At 31.3% G+C, this 20,911-nt stretch overlaps 1 protein-coding gene across 1 annotated transcript; it reads right to left on the bottom strand.

Annotated features, from left to right (window-relative positions):
- Positions 1-923: 923 nt before the first annotated feature.
- On the bottom strand, positions 924-20,498 carry LOC111639904 (tubulin beta-4 chain-like). Its single transcript, XM_023385860.1, has 7 exons — positions 20,340-20,498; positions 19,655-19,763; positions 19,459-19,569; positions 19,133-19,377; positions 15,003-15,126; positions 8,886-9,446; positions 924-2,244 (listed from the first exon to the last, which is right to left on the bottom strand). Exons 1-7 carry the CDS (start codon positions 20,394-20,396, stop codon positions 2,069-2,071), a joined length of 1,383 nt encoding a protein of 460 aa, XP_023241628.1. The 5' UTR covers positions 20,397-20,498; the 3' UTR covers positions 924-2,068.
- Between the last annotated feature and the right edge of the window lie 413 nt (positions 20,499-20,911).

Raw genomic sequence — 20,911 nt, 5'->3', positions numbered from 1 at the left:
TAAAATGAATATAAAAGAATAATGTAAAGAATAAATGAACAGACTATAAATGTATGTCTCTTTAATCCAAAAATTAATATCAGTAGACTAAAATTATATAGGTGAAACTAGTAGAACTTTAGAATTAAGAAACACGAAGCAGCAATAAGATTAAAATATAATAATTCTCTGTGGTTCAACCATATAAGAAATAGTAATTGTCAAATAGATAGAAATAACATAACAATAATTCATTCAGAAAAAGATATGTATATATGTAAATTTAAAGAACATATTGAAATTATAAAATTTAAAGATGATAATTTAATCAATATATCAAATGGCATGCAAATAGATCAACAGTGCTACAATATGATAGAGGGCACTAAAGGAAAAAAGTGATTGTAATGTATTTGTCATGCACATTGTTGTATTAGAAAATGAATGGAAATATATTGTGAAATTATGTATGTATTCTTTTGAAAATGATTTTATTACTATTGAACTGCATGTAATTAACCTGTAAAACTATTATAATTACAGTTACTGCAACGTTATGTTGTAGAAAATACACATTCTTTGAAAGTTGTACTTATACAAGATTTTATGAGCATGTTGAAAAAAATAAAAGTGGGTATGTATCGTATTATATTATTATTTTATTGGAATATGTGATATTATGGAGAGAAAAATTATAAAAATATTAGGTTTTCCATATAAATGTTTGGAAAGTTTATTTTTGGTGTTTTTAACAGCTGTATTAAAAAATCTTTCCAATGTTACCTGTTATACACCATGGTTTTAGAAGACAAAACCAGCTACCATAAGCGATATTTAGAATAAATGAACATTTAACATGGCATTCAAAGGGCTACTGGCTATGAAAACTTTCTTTGGTTCCATGATGGAGCTAAAATGAAAGGATAGCAGTGCAATTCTTTGGCTTTTTTTTTAAAACTATCTGCCCTGTGGGCACTAAGAGGAAATCTTTTTAGCAAGCCCATTATAGGTTTGGCCAAGCCCACAATGGGGCAGTCGGGTGGAGAGGAACAGGCCCAACATATCCGGATGGACCACTTTCCGAAAAATTCCTACGGATATTTTCCCCTTCCACAGTCGATCTTGGGACCCCCAGAGTAGTAGGCGGCCATAGAGCAGTTGTTTAGCTAGACATGCAGAGTAATGCTCACACTACAAGAAACAATGCTAAACTGAGCAGGAAAATGCATGGGTCTCCCTTTGTTTTTGAAAATTTGCAGTGAGTCACATGGGCACACAAACAAAATCTGAGGCAAATTTTTTGTGAAAAAAATAGACGAAAACTGAAATCGATGATAACCAAAGTCAACAAAAACCAAGGTATTACTGTATATTTTGATTCAGATTTTTAAAAAATGTAATGAGTATGTTTTGATATTACTCAACGTATATAAATTGAAAATTACCATAATAAAACATCAACATTTTATCATTCTGTATTATGATTTACAATGGTCAGAACAATCATATTTAATTTAATAAAATTTTATCAGAATGGCAATTTTCATATAAAGTGACCATTACTATACAACCGTAAAGAAATTATATGAATTAAGGTTAAAAACTGTTCTATGTTAATTTCCTGTTTTTGAAAATCTTTTATCATATAGAAAAGCATGCTTCTATCATAATTTATCAGATGTCTGCCCAAAGTTATAACTAGCTATAAAATATATAATTACGATTAAACGTTTAACATATATAATTACAAAACATTTTTTAAATTAGGATACTTATGGTATCTTGTAATTTTCTGCATTCTTAATTGATAACTTTATATTATATGCACATGCACATACTACACATATTCTATATGTGATATTAGGATTTAAAAAAGATGTAATAATTCAAAAACAGTTAGTCTAATTTCTAAAAACAGCTTTTATTTCAACAATTATGAAATGAAGATTTTATAAAATCTTCATATTATTATTTAGTTAAAGAAATCAAACCTTATTAAATATCTTAAAAAATGACAAAATGTAGCATATAAAAAATAGCCATTCAAATAAAACTTTATCTATTTGTGCAATTATTGGTGCTGAGCAGACTACTCTTCCTGAAGATCATCTTCTTCAAATTCGCCCTCGTCGTCAGCAGTAGCTTCTTGATATTGCTGGTATTCAAATACTAAGTCATTCATGTTTGATTCGGCCTCTGTAAATTCCATCTCGTCCATACCTTCACCTGTATACCAATGTAAAAAGGCTTTTCGACGAAACATAGCTGGAAGAAACACATTTTAAGTTATACATTAAAATGAATACTTTCTTTTTATAATACACAATAAATTGAAGCATAAAAATTAACATTAAAAATCTTATTATATAAAGTATAACCGTTCCTTTTAATACAATTACTTTAACTTTTTTAATGGAGAATGTTCATTGGAGAGCACATTTATGTGCATTGTTGTTTGTGATGTTGCACTTATTTGAAAAAAACTATTAGAGCAATCCTAAAAAGTTGAGTTTATCTCAATAGTTTTCATCAACTGGGGTGCCACAACAGCATTATGGAGTATCTCAGAGTAGTGCTGAGCAGCCCATAACACTTCTTATATATATTATTAAAAATAATAAAAGCACAACAGCTCTAAATTAATAAAGTAGGGATGTTGCAAGAAAAAAAAATATTACTAAGGTGGGATGTCCCTATTAGAAAATGGTTGAAAAAAAGCACTGACCTATCTATTTGTAGAATTTCTCAATATAAATGAAGTAGTATAACATTCTATTATTAATTATGATTAATGGGATCATTTAAAAAAAAAAAACCCAATTGAAATTTATCTGTAGATACATTTCAATACAAAAACTGTTCTGAAGGTAAGTACAGTAATTTTTTAAACATGTAAGCATATCATTTGTTTAACATAGAAATATAACAATTTTTTCTACAGTTTTTATAATGATTTTTAAAAACTTTTGATTAAAAAATTTTTTTAGTATGAGAAAAATTTGAGTAATTTTTCTGGATCTCCTATATAATACAAGGGTAGGCTGAAAAGTAATGCACATATGCTTGTAGAGTGCGAATGAAATGATTTTCAGAAGCGTGCCAGGTGGCATATGGAAGTAGCATTCCCCCTCTATGCATATGTGCAGTTTGAAGTTGTTGCGTTCATTCAGTATACTTTGAGAAGCGGAAATATGGAGACGTGTTCTAGTGCTATGTCAACGCGAGTTAAACAGCGTGCTGTTATCGAATTTTTAACTGCTGAAAAAATGACTCCTACCGCAATTCATTGTCATTTAAAGGCTTTTTATGGTGACAATGCTGTTGATAGGTCTACTGTAAATCGATGGATAATAAAATTTTGTTGTTGCGAGCCTGGAAAAGCCATAATTGTTGATGAAACATGCAGCGGATGTCCAATCACTGCCACAGACGATTACCGTTGCCCCTTGTTGCAATGTTTAATTCTTCTCAGTACATACAAACTCTAAAACACCTCCGACATTGAGTTTGTCATGTTAGAGGCAGCCCGGTGCAAATAATCTTGCAACATGACAACGCTCGTCCACATACCTCGCATGCAACTGGAGAGGCTCTGCGAAACCTGAAGTTTGAACCGATTCCACACCCTCATTCCCCCAATCTTGCACCTTGCGATTTTTATTTTTTTCCTCGACTCAAGAGAGACCTCAAGGGTGATCATTACACCTCAAACGATGAGGTGAAGGCAGCTGTCAAGTCCTGGATTCGAAAAAACTCGGAATGAAAAAACTTGTTACACATTGGGAGAAATGCGTTAGCCTTAACGGTGACTACGTTGAAAAATAAATATATGATTTTGAAGCTTAAAAATTGTACTTTAATGTACTTTTTGCCTGATCTTCCTATTTGTTTTTGTTTGCGTTCTACAAGCATGTGTGCATTACTTTTCAGCCTACCCATGTATATTAATTAATTAAAGAATAAATTAATTTTTCTATTGTAATACATTAGAGCATTGTTTATCCAAATCAATTGGGGACTGGGGTTGTTCAGATAACTGATTATGTATGAAAAAATATATTAACCTATCCCATTGTTGAAATTTTTCTGTTTTCTCCGTCAATGTTAAGCCTAACGTAAACTTTTAAAAATAACCGTGGCTATTGTATCGTCGAAAATTATTCTTTATTTTGTACAAACAAAATAAATATATTGAAAAATATAAAAACAAAATTATATTTTGGAAGTTAATCTAGTATCAAAAACGTTCGATTCAGCACGACACAGTCTAGAGTGGAACGCTTTCGGTTAACTGACGTTTCGGATAAACGACTCTCTACCATACTTGTTCTTCAATCCTAATTATTACATTGTAGTGTGGTGTTTCACTCCTATTTAATAAATTTTTGTTTTTATATATCGATAATTCAACTTCTACTCAATTACCATTTTAAACTGAAATTCTGATACTATCCATCATGTCTATATATTATGCTCAAAAGAAATTGGCTTTTCATGACTGGCTTTGTTCCAAACCCTTAAGAAACAAATAACACCTGAACTTAAATTTACCTCACTGAAGTGATTGTTAAATTTATTTAACAACCTAAGGCAAAAATACATTCCAGGTGCAAAGTCAAGAAACTCATCTAACAATATATTTCATGTGTTAAAATTCTTGTTTATGTTTAAACAAGTATTTGATGCACTTAAACTTAAAATACAATGCTCAAACTTGTTTTGGTGTTATATATCTTAATTAATTTAGAAGATTCTGGAAGGAAAGAATTGGCACAAAGCAGGACTCAAACCCCACAACTCCTGCTTACTGTGCAGTTATGTTGCCAGTTATGCATTTACAATAGTTATCATTTTAGAATTTTATTGTAAAAGAATAAAATTAATACAAATTCTATAATAATATTAAACTTTACATCTACTGTCCTGTTATGACAATATGGGTGTTAATGTATAAACACAGTATCAAATTACTACTGCTGAAAAGCCTAAAAGACCCATGATGATGATGATGCTGATGACTGTATCAAAGCTCAAGATGGACTCTCCCTTATGTAATAAACAATGTGTTTAGTCTCCAATATCCATATCTAGGAATATGCAATGTGTTATCTTATGCAAGTTCATGGACACCACCACTTTCCACATACAACTGCATGCCCACCAGATAAAATAACGTAGGAGTGAAGCATCATATTACAACATTCGTCATTTGTTAAATTAACATTAATGCTTAAAGTAAAGAATTTTTGGTATTATTCGTAAAATTATTAGCATTATTATTTTGCATTCGAAACTATTATGAAATTAAAAACGAAAATCCTAATCAGTCTTATAATTTTTGAACTTTTAAAAAGAATATACCAAAAACACGCACGAGACTATTACACCCTACATGATGTTGAGACAGATTATAATCCAAATAAAATCAAAAAGGTTAAAGCATTTAAAATGAGATAATGCATTTGAAATATGATGATGATGGTTTGGTTGGAGTTGATGGATTTGATTTTATGGCTCGAGGTCGGAGTACTAAGGTTAATTATGTGACAAACAGGTTATGAAATATATTAATGGATGTTTGAGGATAATCTTTTCTTTTGAACTAAAAAAAAATGCAAGGAATTACATACAAGGAATGGAAAATAAATCAAGAACTGTCAATGTAAATGAAGAAAGAATAACATTTCCATAAATCAGAACCAAACAATTTAAATACATCTGGAAATGAAGTCTTGTTTGGGGTCCAGGTGGCAAGCAGAGGTTGTGGGTTCAAGCCCTGCTCTGGATCATTTCTTTTATTCCAGATGATTCTGATTTATTAAAATTACAATTATTAATTTTGTTAAGAGATGGCACCAAATGTCTACCTCTAGTAGCAAATTACCATATTTACTTGCATATGAGATTTTTATCCATTTTTCACTGGTTCAAAAACCTAGGTTGTCCTATACATTCGAGTAAAGGATTTTTTTCATTTTTGTATAACTTTTGTGAGGTGTATAAGGTGAGAATCCAGTAAAAAATGTGAATACTGTACATGGTTTATGTATTCACAGTTTTTACTGGATTATCACCTTCTGACATTTAAAAACAAAAGTATTTTATCTAGATCCTGTTTATTGTCAGGAGTAAAGATGAATAGCAAAGCTTTTGAATTGAATTCCACAATTATATGGGAGCTTGATATAAGTTTCAAATCATTCCAATGTGAAAACAGATGATTATTCAGAAATCAGAATTCGAAGAATCTCATAAGCGTAATCGACAAGAGTGAATTCAACTGTTAAGAATTGGCAAAAAAGGTTCCCCATTATCCAGCTTTACATGAACATATTATTGGTTGTCGATTTTACAAGATTTTTCCTTGAAGTTTAAAATGCCAGTAAATTTTGCGGGAAAATGTGTGCATTTATATATTTATTTATTAAACGAAATAAAATTAGAATTTTATTAATATAATTCTAATTTTCTAAAATATCACACATTATTGGAATGATTTTGTAAAGCTTTAGAAGACACATACTTTACAAATTACAATATCTTAATAATTTACTTATCCTGAGTGCAATGACAAAAAAGGGGGGGGAATGATCAAAACCAATTTATTGAATGGGGAAAAGACTTTTTGATTTTTAAAGGAATTTGTAAGAAGAAATTTTAATTAAATGTATTTTAAGCATTTAGATTTTTTTTTTTTATTAATTGTAATAATTTGTCCCCTTGCTTGTATTTCTTGATGTATGTAAATGGAAATTCATTGTAAAATAAGAATGAATAATTGTACCAAAACTTTTAGAAATTTTGTGATGTATTAATTTTAAAATTAAAAAAACATTGTACAGATGTTGGTTCACAACCAGAGGTCAAGTTGGTTGGATTGCCATGCATTATTTTTTGGTCTTTAAAATTAAAGCAATGGTCCTTTTTTTTGGCAGATTTAAATATCTCCAATGCTTCAAGTATCCTGATGGAATCAATGTTTTCTTCTCTTGATGATGGAAGCTTTGTAGATTAAAATTTTTAGATTGAAAGTGTTAATCCAAAAGTTTTATTTTGAATTATATCTTGCTGGAATATGATTAAGGCTCTTTGACAGATGTGTTTATCAAAATAAACTATATGTATATATTAATTATATTTTAAATATGTATTATTTTAGTTCACGGTTGGGATTTCCGACGCTTTGTGTGCAATAAAGCCAAAGTGAAGCTTTTGGACAAATTAAATTTTACTTTAAAGAAAATCGAAGCAAATTTTTCTAATTATTCTGCTTGGCATTATTGAAGTTAATTATTACTTCTTATACAGGGTGTATCAGAATGACGTTNTATATATATATATATATACATACACGTACAATGTTTAAATTATCAAATGTTTGTCCTGTATATAATTATTTTCTCTTTCCACATATCAAATTCATAATATAAAAAGAATAAAACAAGATATAGAATTTCTTTTAGACTCCATAATAAAAAGAAATTTATCAAAGATTAATGCATTTAATTTAAAAATAAAAATGTTATAAACTTAATTTGTCAAAAAATTCTGTTATATATTCAATATATAAAAATTTTACATTTATATCTAAAAATAGGAACATTTGGAATTTTTAATTACAGTATATATACTATATTAATAAATTATATAGAAAATCACATGTGAAAGCATGAAATTAAAAAAAAAAAAAAAACAGTCAAAAGTAACATTAATGTCATTTGAATTTAATGAAGTATGAAGCTGGAAGAAATGAAGATCTAAATGTTAAGGTATAAAGTAAAATGGATACTTTCTTTTCACTTGATTTTACTAACCTAAACTAAAAATACAATATATTAGAACCTAAGATTTTTGGAAACCAGATATTTTGTAATCAAGAATTATTAATAGAATTCTTGACACACAGTTTAATTTTCAAAGTTTCTTTATCTACATAGTATGATTTTGAACACACTAAATTATTTATGATATTTTTAGGTAATTCTTCTACATTTAAAATTAGTAAATCTTCAATATATTGTCTTTATTTCATTCCATTTTTAATCCAGTTTATTTCTATAAAGATTCTTGATTTACATTAAACACACAAGTATAATTATCATACTTTTGTTCTATAGCTAACCAATTCAAAAAAGATGGATGAATATTATGTAACCTTTTACTATTACAGTCATAGACACAAAAAGTGATTGTAATTAAAGTATCCTTATTCAATGCTGCCTGGATATAAATTAACATTCCATATTCAACTAACACCGTGAAACCCAATATGTATATAGAAACACCACCANAAATCAGAACCAAACAATTTAAATAAAATATCTTTCAATGTCTGAGAATGTTGCAAGCTAAATTCATTTTGTTAATATAATAAACCCTCAATTTAACAGACAAAAATTTGTCCTACAGGAAAACTTTAAAACTTTCTTTATTCATGAATAGAGCATGCTAAAAGGTTGGGACAATAAGTCAATGAGTATAAATTACTCAATGTACAGCATCATATTTTATTCATACTTGTAAGTAAAGATAACATTTTTAAATAGCTTGAACATTTTAAGCTTGTTTTTACACATTTTTTAAAACACAAATTTAATGAACTTTCAGCAATAGTGGACACCCCTTTCACCCAATTACCCCATTCAATCAAGGGTTCACTGTATTTTATGAAACAATAGTATAACAAACTTTCTTGAGATGAAATAAATACAGACTAAGCAACATTAAAAATTTATCAAAATAACACCCTGTATTGAGATTTAAGTGTATGATGGATGATAATATAACCTTTAAATATGAGTACGTTTAAAAGTAAGAAATTAGAATTAAAAGATATTATTACTGTTGCGTAGTTTGCATTAAGATTAAATAAGTATAAATAAATTTGAAGTAATTTTAAAATTTACCTGTAAACTGTTCAGATATTCTCTTAAATAATTCTTGGATGGCAGTGCTATTTCCGATGAAAGTTGCAGACATCTTCAAACCACGAGGAGGAATATCACAAACAGCTGTTTTAACATTATTCGGAATCCATTCAACAAAATAGCTGCTATTTTTATTCTGTATATTCATCATCTGTTCATCAACTTCCTTCATACTCATTCGCCCACGGAATATAGCAGCAACAGTAAGATAACGACCATGACGTGGATCGCAGGCGGCCATCATGTTCTTGGCATCAAACATTTGCTGAGTCAAATCAGGAACACTCAGTGCTCTATATTGTTGACTTCCTCTAGAATTCAGAGGAGCAAATCCAGGCATAAAGAAATGTAGACGAGGAAATGGCACCATGTTAACAGCTAATTTCCGTAAATCTGCATTCAGTTGACCTGGAAATCTAAGACAAGTGGTTACACCTGACATTGTTGCAGATACAAGATGATTTAAATCTCCATACGTTGCAACACAGTGGGGCCAAATCCCAAAAAGCTGGCCAAAAGTCAAAAGCGTTATCAATTTGGCTGAAAGTCAGTATTCAAGGGTTTTCGGGATCACTGATTACAAATCCGAAGTCAAAATTTGAAATAAAAATAAAATGATGGATTTAACACGAACCACTTTTATAGAAAAAGTACAAAATAAATCCATATATTGTTTAATACGATAAAACATACAATCAGTTGATTAAAAGTTCATGCATCATCATCCAAAGAATAATTTGATTCACAATCAGATGATTCAACTTTGAAATCGCTGGAGTTTCCTGTACTTGCTGGTATACATGGTGCAACTAACAATAAAACTGCTTCTGGAAGCAATGACTTTGAGTTTTTTGAGGTAATTCGCACAAACTCGAAATAAACGGATCGGATATTAATAATAGGCGTAAAATAATGTCTTCCACTGTTTTCGCTCGGGAACTTTTCTTGCAAAATCTTCTCGAAACTTTTTAATGTATTTATTAGTAGACTCTTGAGCATCTTCAGACATCTGCCCTATCGGAAATACTGATGAATTTATCACTTCTGCACCATGAATCAATATCTTATGTGCCAAAGTTGGCATGCAGAACCACGGATATAACTGCACAAAGTAACGAGCTGTCTGTAAGGCATAATCTTGAAATTCTATGAAATCGATTTCATGGCCACTTGAAATTGTCTGCAATATGACATGGAAACGCTTAATCAAGTCCTCATCAACCCCTGTAATAGCAGCAGAAATGCTTGAGTTTTCAAAAAATTGTCGAGTGGTATTCTCATCATTCGAGCTATCGAAACCAGGCTTTGGTTGATCGACTATTAGACCCAATTCTATACGGAAACCCTTCTGTATATTCATTTTTCAGAATCTTATTTCTTTATTTTCTTTATCACTATGCACTTGTCACAGTTTGATTTCAAGCTTATATGCTACATGCAAACAATATTCAAAACACCAGACAAATTCAAGAAAAAGAGCGAAACATTCCGCGTCATTAATGTACAAAATTCAGAAAACTATGTTTTACATTGCAAGAACTCTCACCAATGACACAGTTGCAGCTAGTTTTAATTTTTTTCATTCAATAATAGTTCGATCTACAACATGCGATCGGTCCAGTCGCAGAACTCTACAGAATTTATGAACTTTTCTCCACATGTTTAAAATTTTCTGTTGTGATCTTCCGTTCATTTTCGTACAAATCATTCGTTTACTGTTATCACATAAAATGGTGGTGTTTCTATATACATATTGGGTTTCACAGTGTTAGTTGAATATGGAATGTTAATTTATATCCAGGCAGCATTGAATAAGGATACTTTAATTACAATCACTTTTTGTGTCTATGACTGTAATAGTAAAAGGTTACATAATATTCATTATTCATTCATCATATCATTCATTCATAATCATCTTTCATTCATTCATTCATCATATCATTCATTTATAATATTCATATCTTTCATAATATTCATTCATCTAAACACAAAATTGATTATTATCAATTTTGTGTTACATTATGATATTCTACTTACTTGCAGCTGCAAATTCCATTTTTTACATTTAAATTCGATTGATTTTTAGAGACTTGGCACCCTCTTGAATATAGCGTAGAAATCTTTGCTTACTGCATGACGCGTCCAGCTCGATTGAGGGTCCCCTTTCAACTAAACTACAATAGCAGGTATAAGGGATAGGGGGCGCTAAAGTCTAGAATTCGACCTTCGGACTCTTATCCAACCGAACCCACGACTAGAAANAATTACATAAAAAATCACATTTTAAAGCATGAAATTAAAAAAAAAGTCAAAAACAACATTAACTGTCATATATATAAAAAGCGATTGTAATTAAAGTATCCTTATTCAATGTTGTCTGGACAGAAATTAACATTCCATATTCAACCAACGTTGTGAAGTCTTATATGTAGATAGAAACATCACCAAATAATTTAAATAGTCTGGAAGTGAAGGCTTGCTTGTTGTCTGGGTGGCATAAATGGAGGTTGCAAGTTAAGCCCACCTCAAGTCAGTTTCTTCTTCCAGATGATTCTAAATTATTTAATAAATTATCAAAATTAGCAGAGTTATAGTCCAATTATTTAGATGATCGTTTGGTGATGTTTCTGCATTCAACCAAATTATTTTATGCTGTTGTTTCTGAACATGTAAAAAAATTTGTCACAGAAAATAATTCTACTTCAAAACTCACCACTATAAGACTTCGTGTTTCAAGCAGCAAAAAGAACCTCAGCACAATTTCTTAATGTGTCATAACCCAACATGCATTTACAGTGTTGACATTGTTATTAAAAAAATTTACTAGAAAAGTGCATTCAGACATGGTCACAACCATTGCTATTGATACAGTAATATGATTGGTATATCATAACTATGAGGAGTTTTTTCCAAGTTCTGATCTCCCATAATCACCATGAAGATTAAGGCATTTGTTGTATCTGTGGATGAGCTTTTCCATCCCCCCTTGTCATAGAATGTTGCCGTCAGTGGATTGAGATGGTCTTAACAACACTGTTTTGAAGATCATTAGCCTCAAACCTCTACCCTGCTAGCCACGTTTTCAGTTCAGGAAAGAGGTGGAAGTCTTCACACATTAAAAAGTTCCAAGCTGGGTGGAAGTCTTCACCAACCTTTAAAACACCCAGCATATAGCCCCAATTTGGCACTGAGCAACTTCCACCTCTTTCCTGAACTGAAGACGTGGCTAGGAGGGCAGAAGTTCGAGACTAATGAGATCTTCAAAACATTGTTAAGGTCACCTCAATTCACTGGTGGCAACATTCTATCACAAGGGGATGGAAAATCTCGTCCATGGTTACAACAAATGCCTCAATCTTCACAGTGATTATGTCGAAAAGTAACCATGTTTTACCTAACTCTTGGTAATAAATTCATTTTGTTACTTGCACTTGTTTTATGGACCACCGGAGCTTGAAAGAAAAACAAAACAACCAGCCTACATACCACAGGCAGTTTTAAACTCAAATTAACTATAGCACAAGTCAACTTTGCAAATGCTAAGCATTTTTTTCCAACTCACTCAACAGTTCCACATTTTGAAACTATATTTTTCCATATAAAAATTCTTCCACAAGTTCAGGAATGTTAGCATAGAAAATCTGGCTTAGTTTGAACTGCTATATATCCCAGACAGCATTGAATGAGGATACTTTAATTATAATCACCTGGTATATTCAGTATATTAGCAATAGTAACAAACTTTCAAAAAGATTTATGAATATGACATGCTAATAAACAAAAACATACATATTCTTTGTAATTTTTAATTATTAGATAATATAAAAAATTCAAATTCACTACTTATTTAAGAAAGGAAAAATTCCATAACTTGGAACAAAGGATATTTTTTTAAGCAAAAAAGTGGGAAATAAAACAGTTTTTAAATGTCAATGATATTTTTCTTCTGACTAAAATTCAAATCAAACACAATTTAAGAATTTATCACAGAATGCAACAAGACACACACATTATCTTATTTAGTGGCATTAAAGACAACTGTAAGCAATAAAAGAATTGAAACAGCAATCAATAAATTATACTTAAATCATCATAAATTAACTTATTTACATCAGGAAATCATAGTAAAACAGCTGTCAAAGAAATATGAGCGGAATGCCATGTACAGCTATCCCTTGTACAACACTGCAGTTAAATTTTAAAAAAAAGCAAGGGGTTTTGTGTAGTGGCAAATCCGCACTACACAAAACCCAGGGTTACATTTTATAAGTTAATGAAAATATACCATTCTTTTTTATTACTAAAAGAAATATGTTTATTAAAGCAATCAATACTTTATTTCCAATCAATAATTAACAAAAGTACTCTTAATATTAATTCTAGTTAAACGAGGATATTTTCTTTTTTCAAAGTGCAATCAATACTTTATTTCCAATCAATAATTAACAAAAGTACTCTTAATATTAATTCTAGTTAAACGAGGATATTTTCTTTTTTCAAAGTGCTGTCATCTTCTGAGCTTTTTTGTCGATCTTGATCAGAAATAATCACAATCTTCATTTTTTAAATTTATCGTAATTTTTTATGGATGACAAAATTAAATATGTTATTAATCAATTTGTTCTAGAGGTCATGTTTATTCAGTTGAGTACCAAGCAAATTTTTCCAGAATTTGTGCTCAAACACCAGACTATTCCAGTATTGAGATACTGCTGTATTTCATTCATTTTTATGAATGATTACTTACCTACAGTTAAAAAAAGTTTAACACCTAAAAATGCTTAAATAAATTTTACTAAATATGAAGATTAATCTATAAAAACAAAACACAGTGACAGTCTTAAGAGCTTAAGTCTGAAAGCAACAATAATGACATCCAGTTGATATGGAAAGCTAAGACAAGGAATAAAAAAAATTCTACAATCAGTTTTCATTAAAGTAAACATGACAAAAGGCACAAAACAAATTGAAAATTTCAATAGTCTAAAATCCGTGGGAAAATTTGAGATAACAACACATGCTTAATTGAATAAAAAAAAATATTGAACAACAAAGTTTACACTTAAAAACTGTGAAATTTTGTATGGAGGATCTTCAAAACAGTCATGTTGTATGGAGATATCCTCAATTTTCAAACTACATTGTATGAGGGATACCTGTACAGTATTTAATATACATTGGAAGATAACCCAGCCACCAATGAAGAAATTTATAATCAACATAAATTTCCAACATTGAAGGATGCAAACTTAGAAATAGAAAGCAAAGAAACAACTCTTTCTATACTTAAAAGATTGAATAATAGTTTATTAATCAATTATTGACTATTTTATATGTAAATATTTATATCCCAATAAATATCAACATTATCAAACATTTACTAGGAACAATAGTAAAAATATATTGTTTTATACCATGTAGATTAAAATTTTACTTGATAATGGTTTTTATGATAAAACAATATATATTTAAACGACTTCCAACCACTTAACACTGCATTGAATAATAACAATCCACAAAAAACCTTTTTTTACCAGTGTTACGTCACTTTTAAATTCCACAAGTACTTTCGACCTCCACCGAGGTCTGCTTCAGGTGGTGACTGGCCGTGTTTCGACCCGACTTTCGTGATGATGTTGCCAACGATGTAAATAAATAAATGTGCGCGTCAGGTTTCACCCCTCCGACCGACACTGTTCGAATTCCTCGAACAAGTACTTCCACACCTGTGCAAGCATTTCCCCATCCTTGTAGTTGATGCAGTTGCCCCCCCAATAGCTATCTGTCGTCCTGATGGGAATGGACGATTCGTTAGAGGTTGAGAAACACTGAATTAAATCAACGGTTCCCATCAGGTGGTTTGCAAATCCCTTTGAGTTAACAACAGTAATCCATGGGATTTGCAATAAGTCTGCAATATCAAATACTGCTAAATAGTGTTTAAAGAAAAATTGATAAATGTATTTAAATTTACAGGATTGTTTAGTTTTACATTATATTAAAAGTTCAAAAAGTTCCCGGAATGGGTTTATTACTCAAAAGTATGCGTACAATCGACAAATCAAGCAACATGTTCTTTGGCAACCACACACTTGCCTACGTTAATACAGCTGCTGAAAACTTTCTTGAAAGCAGTCTTGCGACAGTACCTGTAAGACGTCACACTCTGCATAACCTCATCTGCATTCTTGAAGTGGCATCCCTTGATGGCATCTTTCAACTGGGGAAAGAGGTAGAAATCACATGGCGCAAAATCTGGAGAGTATGCAGGATGCTCCAATGTAATCAAATCCATATGTTTGGTCAGGTGCTGCTTCAACAGCAATGACTTATGTGCAGAAACATTGTTGTGGAGAAGCATCCATGTGTTGTTTTCCCAATGACGGCAAGGTATATTTCCTTGTTGACTGTGCAATTCTTAGTATAAATTTGTAGTGAACAATCCCCTGGGAGTCAAAGACTTCCAATGTGACCTTTCCCTTACTCCTATCCTGCATGAATTTCATGGACCACGGTAAGGTGGGCAACTTCCATTCTGTGAACTGTTGTTTTGATTGAGGATTGTACAAGAAACACAAGGGCCATGGTTCAGTAATGCAGAACACCTAAAGTTAGAATTCTGAATGGCTTAGTGGGCAGAGCTAAGAATATTCTCAGCATCATTGAACAATTATTCTGTTAGACAACCGGGCAAAATGGTAGACGAAGTTAAAATTATGATTGCAACAATTGTCGCAAATGAATTAATGAAGCAATTATTAATTGTAATCAACGAAATGGACCATTATCTTCTGCTAAAATGTATTCGCAATCATACTGACGTATGATAATTTTACATTTCAAAGTCATTTTAGAATGAGAGAATAACTTTGTGATTGTCATAATAAAATACATTTAGTCCAACATGAACAGCCATCTTGCAAATTATACAAAGAGACAAAAACAATGACACCACTAGTAGAAGTTAGCATAGATAAAAGAAGCTGACTGAACTAGCTAAAATTCTAGCAGTGGGAGGAGTCAAGCAATAGTTAGAAATGAGTTCAACATCATAGCATTACTAGACTTAGCAAGAATTCTGCGTTACTAAACACGGCCCAGGTTTTGTCAGTTGTGATAATGTTGTCGAGAAATTCCAGGTTTTTATCGGCCAGTTCAATGAGATCTCCACACATCGTCTTGCAAGTCTCTCGTTGGTCTGCCACGAGCATTCATGGAATAGTGTGTTGGCTATTCCATGCATGTTCAATTGATCAGGCAGAATAAAATAACTTCCAACTGAAATTCCTGCTGCCTTGGCAATCTGCTTAATTGACTGCTGTCTATCTGACTTCACAATCTCGGTACAACCGACACTTTCTCCTCAGACAGTGATGTTGATGGATGACCACTTTGCAAATCATCAGTGATAGTTTCTTGTCTCTAGCAAATATTCCAGACGTTTAACTAAGACATACATTACATGTTTCCCTTTTCAATGCTTTCAATTGACTAAAGCCGGGACTCCACATTACCGGAATCCGTGACGTAATCGTAAAACTGAAAGCCAAACTGACGAAACTTTCAGTTTTGTAACGTTCAGTTGGACAGAAACAAGACTGAAAGCAGAGTTAAAAATTATTTAACTTTTCCGTTTTCGCCCCTTGCTTCTGTCATACTGCTACCAATAAAAGCGCAAGGATTTGTGACGCAGTCACATGTAGTTTGATTGTCGTAATGGCGGAAAGTGTAGCGAAAACGATGAGGAAACAAATAGATTTGGAATTCTTCATCGAAGAAGTTAGAAAATACACGTCTGTACGACAAAAAAATGTAAATAATTCAAAGATTATTAACAATTTATTTTCTCTGCATTTATTAACAATGAAATTGTTAATAAATGCAGAGAAAGCATGGCAAAATCCGTAGCGTCGTCTGTGTTTGACTCTACAACAATTACAGAACTGATCAACAGATGGCGCATTTCTAGTGGTGTCAACTTAAAACGAAAACTCTATATGTTTCAGTTCTGTTTCTGAGTTTCTGTTTTCAGGTAATGTGGAGTCCAGGCTTAACTCAGCATAATTCTGGGATATTTTTGAAGCTACCTTGTATATAAGGTGAATAATTATTTGTGTAAATAGAATCTGTGAAATAAACACTTTTCTACAATATACTTATTAACTCAAAGAAAAAAATCATTGAAACAAACTGGTAATTATTTCTGCAAATGGATACAAACCTTTTAAATCCCAATACAAATTTCTTAAAGAAAACCATTACTCAAATTACACAATAATATAAAATTTTTTTGTAGTAGAGCATCAATTATCTGAATTCCAATCAACCGAAATATTGGTTAACCGAAAGCGTTCCAATTGGCAAATTCAAATTTCTGCTAGTGCTGTGGCACTGCAGCACTCTCCCCCTCTCTGCCAACCTAAACTGTAGGCCTATTTTAATGTACTACTTTATGTAAGACATGTGACAAAATATATACAGTACAGTTTTAGGTTTAATATATTTTTTTTTGTAAATGATCAGTTATCCAAACAACCCCAGTCCCGAATTGTTTCAGATAATAGATACTCTACTGTATAAAGCCATGTAAGTAATTTAGAAAAGAAATTTTGTGTTGATAATGATGTGTCAGCAGCAGTCAGAAAATCATTTGTGCTTCTGACTGCTGCTGACACATCATCATCAACACAAAATTTCTCCTCTAAATTACTTACATGGCTTTATACTAGGAATCTCTTATTTATATAATTGATTGAATAAAAGAACTTAAGGCCAATAGTCAAATGCTCTATTCAAAAGGTTAGTACATTTGGAAATGTAAAACAATGATAAAATTTTTCTTGATAAGATCAAATTCATCTATCTACTCAGGAAGACAAATAGAATGTAGTTACTTATCTAGAAACTATTTCCTACTTTAAAATACATGCTCTTAGTTCTTTATGTTGAGCATGATTGTCTATTTGGACTTTCTTTTTAACTAGGACTTGTTAAGAGTTTTTAATTGAGTTTGTGTGGGTTCACTCCCTTTGAGTAACAAGTACTAATTAAAAAAGGAAGTCCAAGTACACAAATCATACTCTTTTTTCTATCTTATTTTCTTCTATAGTTAAATATTCAACTAAAACGAATCAATAAATTAATCTTAAAACTTTGAAACTAAAATGATAATTTTGAAAAACATTCATAAATTATGAATTAGCATCAATACTTGCAATTTTGTTCAATAATCTTTGCAATAAATTTAATTACACACACATTCATTGACAAAAAAGTTATGCACCAAGGTTTTGAAATCAATTGAAATTATTAGTCCGAATGTAATGAATGGTAATTGGGCTGCAATTTGAAAAAATTGTAGACCTATAAAATTCCCACAATACTGACTTGTATAGAGGAGAGATTTATTTCTTGTGGAAGAGTACCCTACATTTTAAAGAGCTTTACTTTGTAGGACCTTCTCTTGACTGGATACATATGACAATAGTTTGCATGTTTCCCAATGTATCCACTGCTCCAATAATCTGTCAGCTCAGAACAAATGGAAAATCCAGCCATTCTGCATCTGTCAACCCAATGACGTGGTCTTTCTTACTCTATCAACTGCGCATAATGTCTTTGACCAAATCATATAGGCATGTCTATCATTTGAAGACCTCCAAACAACAGCGATACTGAAAATTTTGGTGCCCACCAGTGGTAGAACAGATAAAAACATTGAACACTGGTAATTGGTCATGGGTTCATGCCTTGCCCATGGGTTGGCCTTGTAGAATTTTCCAAATTTTCTTCACAATACCTAAATAAGGGTGGTTTCCCAAAAAAAAATCTCCTGGAAGGAATTTCCCTCAGATCGCTCATTTCGTGTTGCCATATACGAATAAAACCAAACTGAAAATTTACATATAGTGAGCATGAATGTATTTATCATTATACTGGGCTAGCAATTTAAAGACATTACTTAGCATGCAATCAGACCAAAAATGTAATTATTTACACAATCATCTAAGACAGCCATATTTAGAGTTTTGCAGTAATTAGACAATTCTATACAACAGCCAAATGATTACTAGATTAAATCAGGCTACATGGTAGTTGTTTAGCTTTAAATATAATCACCAGGCTTACAGATATCTATATAAATTCTATATGAATACATAACATTTTTGCCAATGCACGTATTTTATTTATTTTTTCCTAACACCATTTTAAAGATAATTGTATACCTTCGGTGATGGAACTACACTAAAAGTATTCATAATCCTATCCGGATATTCTTCTCTGATTTTAGAAATAAGGAGAGTTCCCATTCCAGATCCCGTGCCTCCTCCGAGCGAGTGCGTCATCTGAAAACCCTGCAGACAATCACAACTCTCGGATTCCTTTCGCACAACGTCCAGCACGGAATCCACCAGCTCGGCACCTTCAGTATAGTGACCCTTTGCCCAATTGTTACCGGCACCACTTTGACCTGAAATCAATCACAAAGAAAATCATGTAAGATCATTTAATTAAATCCCATAAGACAATCCAAACATTTTTTTTTTTTTACCAAAGACAAAGTTGTCAGGCCTAAACAATTGCCCAAATGGGCCAGAGCGAACAGAATCCATAGTTCCGGGTTCCAAATCCACAAGAATAGCTCTCGGCACATATTTGCCTCCTGAAAGAACAAAATCAGAGTTTTTTTTCATATCTTCTCAACTCAATCAATTTATTAATTTATATTTATACAAACTGATAAACACCTGAAGCTTCATTGTAATAGACATTTATTCTTTCCAGCTGTAAATCAGATTCTCCATGGTAAGCGCCAGTTGAATCGATTCCATGTTCATCGGATATCACTTCCCAAAACTAATTTTAGAAATATTTTAAAAATTTTATAATTTATATAATAAATTACATTCAGCTGCATTGCAGATTGAAATCGGATCGATCGATCACGATATCGTCAACGGACATAAATGTTAAAGTATCAATTCCCTCGACCGAAAATTCACGTGTGACCTCCACCATAACGAAACCGATTCGAAATTTAAAATTTCCGATAATTCTTTTTTTAAACTTTAAATAAATAATTATTTTAGGAAAAATTAATATTTTATTTTGAAAAGTAGAGCAAAGCTATTAAATATTACACGACCATTTTTGGTTAAAGAATTTATTTAATCGTAACGAATTTAATTAAACTCGTTTAGACTTAAAAAAAAAAAAAAAGTAGGTGGCGACGTTATTCCTAAAGGAACGTGTAATTATAGGAGCGGCACATGGACGTCGTAGTTTATATTTTTAAGTGTAATTTATTAATTACATGAACATCCCGTATTAAGTATAATGGTTTAAGAAGGAAGAACGACGTTTATAACGGCTTTTTACAATTAAAATTAATTTTTTTTTTACACAGTTAAATATAAATTAAAAATTATTTACCTTAGCACCAATTTGGTTACCGCATTGGCCCGCTTGCAAATGAACGATTTCTCTCATTTTGGAAATAAAATCTTTTAAATTCAAAAAAAGGAACGTTGAAAACACTAACTTCGCTAAAACGAGAGGAAGAGCGAATGCGGAGGGAAGTCGAGTTCAAATTACCACTTTGCTCCTATTGATATAGCGCATGAAATTACCTTAATAAACCACTATTTCGTGATTACAAGTTTATTTAAAATTATAAAAACTCTTAAATTTGTCTTCTGAAAACGTAAGTTTATTTAATTTTAAATTTTTATACAGTTAATTAAGAAATATTATAGGAACTACTTTCCGGAAGTTGGAGTACTGATTACCCCCTCTAAAACCAATGGAATGTCTCTCTGTACGTTCCTCAAGGTCACGTGACTAATTCAAATTTCAAATCTTATCACGTGCCATCCATCTAGGTGGCATGCACGTGCTGTATAACAGGGAAGTGACATTAATTTAGGAATTAAAAAAATTATATATATATATTTTTTAATAATTTAATTATTATTACAGATTTATTATACTATATTTTATAGATG

The sequence above is a fragment of the Centruroides sculpturatus genome, unplaced genomic scaffold, assembly GCF_000671375.1.
Source record: "Centruroides sculpturatus isolate CEXI.00-Female unplaced genomic scaffold, Cexi_2.0 scaffold1195, whole genome shotgun sequence".
NCBI lineage: Eukaryota > Metazoa > Arthropoda > Arachnida > Scorpiones > Buthidae > Centruroides > Centruroides sculpturatus.
Note: the sequence above shows the minus strand (reverse complement) of the source record. Positions and strands in the feature narration are given on the sequence as shown.